The 7,114-nt window shown below is 40.0% G+C and overlaps 1 protein-coding gene across 2 annotated transcripts in view; it reads left to right on the forward strand.

Annotated features, from left to right (window-relative positions):
• The window catches only part of RAI14 (retinoic acid induced 14), a 79,551-nt gene that overhangs the window by 52,917 nt on the left and 19,520 nt on the right, over nt 1-7,114 (forward strand). For both annotated transcript variants that reach the window (XM_009318443.1, XM_009318444.1), the window contains exon 3: nt 6,924-7,012. In XM_009318443.1, the coding sequence (XP_009316718.1) occupies nt 6,924-7,012 (89 nt within the window). The remainder of the gene's footprint in view (nt 1-6,923; nt 7,013-7,114) is intronic.

Below are 7,114 nucleotides of genomic sequence, written 5' to 3' on the forward strand. Positions count from 1 at the left end.
CCCTTATTAACATCCTATACCTCGAGGTGTGTATGATTGAAACGAGACTTTTTATGCTATGAGGCAAAGCTGGAAACTTTATATGAAAACTATGTTTGGGTTTGTTTTTTTTTTTTTTTTTGAAAGCTGTTCCAGAATATATGCTAACACAGAAGTGGCATGTAGGGTTTTTGCCAGAGTCTTTTGTGTGTATTGGGGGAGGGAAGATGCCGTCTCACGTTTAAATACAGGATAGGAGAACACAGGCTGCGTGCATTGCTTCACTTTGCAGTAGCTGGTGCTAAGACTAGAGAGGGGAAAAATCTCCTACAGCTCCTAGTAAATCCATACCTGCCTATGTCAGCTTCTTAAAATCTTAACCTGCCTGCACACCAGAAGATGTTAGTAGCAACTTATTGATTGAATGTCTTAAAACTCAGAATACTTAATTTTCTCAGTTTGTAATGGTGCCAACTCAGGCTTGAAAACAAAATGTATTTCCTGTAACTCTTTTTCTTAAGCTGATTTTTGCACTCTTGTGGCTGCATGCATGTGTGTGACAGGATCATGACATGGACTGCCAGCATTTAATGAAAAGCCACATTTATTATATTTACTCTTAGGAGGAGATGAAATGGGTGCAGTGCAAAGCTATGGCTTTTATTTGTTTAAAAAATAATAAAAGCCTAAAGAACTAGTAAGTGTTGGTAGTGGTACCTGTAGATGTCTGCTTTTTCTTTAAGGCAGTCTGATTTGCCAAACATCTGGATGGTTCCTCCATAATTAAATGACTGGCTGTACCTTAGACATATATCTTCTCAAATGAGTGACTGTCTCTTGATAATGCAATCAGGGAAAGATAAAGATTCTGTGGCTTTCACGGGGAAACATTCATGGTTTAATCTTAATTTTTAGGTTTAAGGTGAAATTCTACGTCCCATTCCTTCCTTTGCACTGACAGGCTGCATGTACCTGTGACTGTGTGATGAAACAGTGGAAGGCAGCTTTGGTTTTCAGCTGGTTTTGTTCCCTGTATCAGCTCACCAGCCACACAGGTACCTGCCTACGTGTGCTAGTAAGGAAGAAGAAGAACTGGGCAGGCGCTGCTCATAGAAGCATAATCCTTGCTGGAACAGACAGTTACTACTTTGCTGAGAGCCTTGTCTGGGTTAGCAGAGGAAGGCAGAAAACACCTCCAGTTTCAGGACCATTCTGGGACTTTCCCAACCTTTAAATCTGAAGGTGATAATTTTTCTATGAATTAGATTCAGGATGTGTCAAAAATTTGTTTTGTTTAAAAGGCTTACTTTCATCATTGTTTTTATGCTGATAAAATCTCAAACCATTCACAGAAAAGTAAACTGCATTCTTCTCTAATTACTGGTCATCGTGCCACATGCGAGAGGAGACCACACTGGACTTCCTCCTGAGTGACAGCAGGCACTTCCTTCATGCACAGAATATGCTGCTCTAGTGGTACTCATGGCCCTTTCTCCTCCAGATCAGGTCTTGGGCACTCTAGCACTTCTGCCACTCAGCCTGTGGTGGAAAACAATCAAAAGCCAGATATCATCTAATGTATTTATTTTTGCTGTTGTTATTGCAGTGGGAATTGGGGCTTTGAGGGAAAATAGACACTGTAAGCTAGGTGCTGCCTCTAAAATGTGTAAAAGCTCAAGTCAGTGCATAAAATCATCCAGGTTACCAGTGAGTCTCTTTCTGACTGAGATAGCTGGCAAATTGCTTGCCTGTCTGATCTGGTAGCAGTGAAGCTTGAATATCTTCCATTTCTATTAGTCAGCATTACAAAGACTCCAAGCAGCTCTGTATCTTTATTTTATCAATCTTGTTTGTTTGTGTGAAGGTATTGGTCGGTCGGGAAACCATAAATCATCAAACTGTTGGCAGAGAAGTCAGACTTTTTTAAAGTCAACAAAGAGTTGACGTACATTATAAAATGAAGAAGAATGATCTGCCTTGGGGAGGGATGTTTTTACTCAAAATAAACCTTGACAATGACTGTATGTGAGTTCATAGTGTATTCCAAACATTCTTGCACTTAAAATATTTTCAGAGCACTTGGATTAAAATGGCAGAGAACAATAGTATTACACGCTTGCATATAAGTTTGACTTTGTTCCATGTTTGTCATAATAGAAAATAGCAAATACAGTATTCACTTAGCATCCATAATTCAACCATGTTCTTTATTTGCTTTAGATTTTGGTAAGTAATGTGTCAGACTACATTCAGGCCCAGGAGAAAATCTGTGTTACAGAGAATGCTAATTCTGCCCAGAAAACAACTCTGGAGCGTGACCTTGCCAAACAGAGATGGAGCCCCCTGATTCGGTGTAATTTTTTTTGTTTGTTTTTCTTTGCACAGATGAAAATCGCCTAGTTAGAAGGTTACTGTCTTAAATTAAGACTTCATATTTATTTTTTCTTATTTTATCATATTCCACTCTACTTTTGTGGCATTTTCCCTAGATATAATGGACCACCCAGTTGTTTTAAGCCAGCTGTCAAAATAACATTCAGTAAGAGGATTGTGCTCAGTTTTGCAGGATGTAGCTGTGCAAATGGTTAAGCAAAGAACCTGGATATGGCCGACCCATGTCTTATTGCTAACACCATCTTAGCGAGCTCAATTAGCTCAATTTTTACAAGTCTAACCTCTAAATGTAGATTAATGCTGTTCTTCTACCTGTGGTGAAATGATTTGTAGAGAAATGTTTTATGTGAGCTAAGTAGTAAAAATTAGAGCCCTTTTCTGTTTGAGTTAGACTGTCTGGCATTTAAATCATTTCTGGAAACACTCATTCTCGGCCTTTTGGCAAAGACCAGCTTTATCTGAACTCTTGTGCTCTGTCAGACACGGATTGAAGAAGTCTCCATTCCCTTGCTAGCTTGACTTTATAACCAAAACGTGGAGAAGGTCCTTTGCCCTGAATAAGGGATGAGCTTGTTTAGGACAGTTGTAAGCGCTTCACCAGTTGATATCTCCTATCTGTAAGAAATCTGGTCAGTTTAAAAGTAGTTCAGGGATGTCATACACAGCTGTCCACTCTGTTCAGTCACCAAGCATTCATAAAAAGCATCTCTCCATCAGTGCATTTGTAAATGTTGTTTGAGTAACATTTCTGGTCAGGAAATTTGAGGTCCTGACAAGACTTTGAGGTGATTGCCTTGTAGTAGCTGTTTTCCAGTTGACCCCGAACCCAATGAAATTTTGCTGTGTGTTCACTCAAGGCCTGTTTACTCCAACCGGGCTTTGTGTTCCTCCCAAAGAACATAATTTTTTACTTTATCTTGTTAAGGTCTGAGTAGTTATGAAACCTATACATTCCTAGTAGGAAAAAGCAGTGTCAACCAACTGATCTTTATCAGCTGTGGCAGAGGTGTGTCTCTAATGCTGACTTGCTTCATTTCTGGATCCAATGAGAAAACCACTGGGAAGGGTAGCTGCTCCTCTGCTGCAGTGAAAGGTCTGGAGACAATAACAAAAGACTATCCCACCCCTCAGGAAAAATAGAAATGTTTTACAGCAATAAAAGAAATCTATCTCAAATCAGTTCAGGCTGGGGTATCAAGAAGTGACTCTAAGTGGTAGGGACAGGCTTATCTATTGTGAAGGGAAAATTAACTATGTTGTAATGGGATTTTAGGCTGAATGAGAATCTAACCCTCAGTGTGGCCCTTGCTCCAAATCAAGCCTTACATGTTTGTTTTTGTTTGCCTAAGTCATTGCACAACCAGGAAGTGGGAGGAAAAGTTGTTTGCTTTCATATCAAGGGAAGTTTATTCGTGAAAGATGCAAGTAAAATGTACCACTGCTTAAGGCTTCCAGATGGTGAGAACTCCGATGTTTGGAAGCCTGCAGATTTTGCCTCAAATATTTTAGGAAAGTTTATGTAGCTTGTAAAGAATTATTCTGTACTGAAATTAATGTCTACAGGCTTCTTTGTTTCAATAGCCTCCCTTGCTACACAGGAGCCCTCAGTATCTACTGCGAAAGTGTTTGGGTTTTTTCTTGTTGTTGGGGGGGGGGGTTGTTTGTTTGTTTGTTTTAAAAAGCAGGGGCTGTTAACTTTAAAATCAGTTAACTTTAAACTCCTCAAGGGGAAGTTTTTGCCCAGCGCTCTGTAAATACTATGACTTAAATATGACTGTAATAGGTTCATCCCAGTCTGGAGTCATTCTCCTCTCTATCTTGAGCAGGGCTGATTTCCTGGTAAGCCAGTTCAGTTTACTAAACCAGCAGCTAACTAACCATGTCCCCCATTCCCCTCCCAATTGCTTTTAGATTATTAAGAAAAAACATCTCACTACAGGGTTATGTGAGAGATGGTAGCAGTACAAGGATGTAGGGAGGGGACACACAGCAAGCGATTTGGAGGGAGCTGTAACAGCCCAATGCTATTTGGCTTAGGTCACTGTATAAATGACTGAGAGTTAAACCTTATCATCCTCTCTTTTCACAGGACTCTCCACATCGCTTCTATATTTTTGCTCTCATTAGATCTTTACATCCTTCATACATGTTCTCTCATCTTTCACACCACCTGTACTGCTTACAGCTGATGTTTCTTTCATCCCATCAATTTGGGAGAAGCAATATTTTTAATCAGGCCTTTCTTACTCGAAAATATTTTTGGCCGCGTGAAACAAAGGGTCTGCGTGTGTGACAACTTATTGAGAACTGCTATGGGAATTGTTTGCGTTGGTGGGACTGATGTGTTCATAGGTGCGTAGCCTGGAAGGGGTTAAGTTTTTCATCTCTCTTTGACACTTTCTTTGCAGTCTGATTTTACCTAAATAAAACTTCTTTTGCACTTGCATATTCATGTTGCATTTGGCACCATCCTACACAATCTGTCCATAAAACCTCAGTGTCTCAGATTTAGCCAAGTTATTATTTTTCAGGTATTTATTATTCTTATGAATATTGTCAAATGTAAGTGAGCCAAGTGTATGCTTCACAGCCTTCCTAATAGTTAAGTGACTTCAATTGTATTGTGTGTCTACACAAATGTATCTGAACGTGTTTTGGTATTTGCTGGCTAAATTAGAGGTGTTGGAATTTGTCAGACTCCTTTTGTGTTCTTCCCCCAGCCATTTTCCCAGAGTCTGAGAAACCTCCTCTTCTAAAGAAGAATGTTTACACAACTTTGCATTGGTCACCAAGTACATGAAGTTTTGATTTTGAATGACTAGAGGGACAGCCAGCAGCAGTGCTTTTTATGCTCTTGGAAGTGTTAACTCTTCAGTTTGTTTATGGCAGTAGTAAGCATGACGATGAGCACACAAGATATTTTTATATTTGCAGAGAATGGTTCAAAGCTTAAGCGCTGCCTGTCTGCCATTTGCAATTGGCAGCAGCCAGTGTGGAATGACTCCTTGTAGGAAGTGCGGTAGTTGCTGTACTTGATAGAGGACTCTGTTCCAGGAGCTCTCCTGTTTTGATTAATTCTCCACGCTTTGCCAGATCTTGTCTGTAGGTCTTTTTCTCTGCTGAGTTTTCAAGAAGGCTGCAAAGAAGTCTACAGCTTAGAGAAACACAGTGTTGCAGTTCACATACTATGTGCCAGAAATATCTGTTTCATTCCTGCCTGTTATTCCCAGTTTCCCTGGTTAGCAGACTGAACTTTCAGTGTTAGTTTTAACATTTAAAGGAAGCAGTTGTTCAAAATGTAAACTCTCAAATACAGTAGTTGGTGTGGCTACATGATTTGTGACATGCCCTTTAGATTCCAGGGGAAAATCCCCTTAACACAGGGGTGCATGATGTTAAAAATGAACGTCCCCTTTAAAAGATATTAGAAAACATCCCGGGAATACTGGCTTTTTCAGTTTGGGGTATGTTGATGAAGGTCCCAACTTTTCACACGCAATTTAATAGTAATTGGAAGTGTTTTGTCTTGAATTTTTTTTTTACATTACTCCCACTGGCAAACAGCTCTGTATATCAAGCTGATACTGTTAGGACACACAGGGAAGCAGTATGTCTGCCTGTGCCCATATCTTAAGAGTTACCAATGTTGGCACAATATGCATCAGGAGGATATAAACTTCTCTGTTTTCAAAGTTTTTCCTTCATTTTTGCTTCCCAGCAAAATTGTCAGCAGCATGTGTATAGGACTGCTTCTGTGAATCTTCAGGTGCTTAGGATGTCAAACATGAACCTTCAGCTGTAAAAAGACTTGAATTCAGTATAACTTCTTTGGTTTGTTCTGTAATTATATCTTTGGTAATTGATGCTGTTAAGTGCGTCCTGCCATGGTGTGGTTGGTAACCTATGCAATTTCCCACTGTTCAAACAAGCAGGTGCTTGAGGTTAAAAGCGAAATGAAAAGTTGAAAAAACACATCTTTAACATAGTTTCACAAACATCCAGTAGCTTTGATTTCTCCAGGTGATATTCACAAACACTAAGGGTTTTTTTTACCCCTCTACATGGAAGAAAGATGAGCTCTGTAAAGGACAGTGCAGAAACACAACTTGATTTAGTTTAATTTAGGAGCTGAATCACCTTTCAGAGGAACTAAATTTTGTCCACTGACAGGGGGAAATCAGGATTGACTAGAATGACTAGAGCAAAGTCCATCATTGTGAGTGTTTTCTTCATTAATTCCCCAAGCCCAGGCATTCTGTGGGGATATATTACATCACTAGGGACGTTAGTTTAGAAATTGGGTGGGACTAGATGCACATAAGGTATATGGCATGGGTTAATGAGACAGCAGCCTGTGTAGAAGTATGACTACAAAAGCTTTTTGATGTGCCTTCTCACTTTCAGAGCTTTTCATTATCTTCTTGGGAGGCAGTGGAGGGATGCCAAAAGATCTAAGGATGGGGGGGACAGCTTGCCAGTACTTGGTTTGTGAATGAAAGAGAAAGGAAGTCTTAATAAAAGAAAAGTGACATGTAAATGCTCTCTTCCAGTTTTCACCTGGCAGCCACGAAAGGGCATGCAGAGTGCCTCAGGATCATGGTGACACATGGTGCAGATGTGACAGCCCAAGATGGTGCAGGTATGCCTCCATGAACCTACACGTGTAGCATAATACACTCAATTTGCCTATATAGTTCTTGATGTGCAGAGTGCAGCAGCTACAGATTTGACAACACTGCTT

This window comes from Pygoscelis adeliae, unplaced genomic scaffold (genome assembly GCF_000699105.1).
Source record: "Pygoscelis adeliae isolate BGI_AS28 unplaced genomic scaffold, ASM69910v1 Scaffold272, whole genome shotgun sequence".
NCBI classification, from domain to species: Eukaryota; Metazoa; Chordata; class Aves; order Sphenisciformes; family Spheniscidae; genus Pygoscelis; species Pygoscelis adeliae.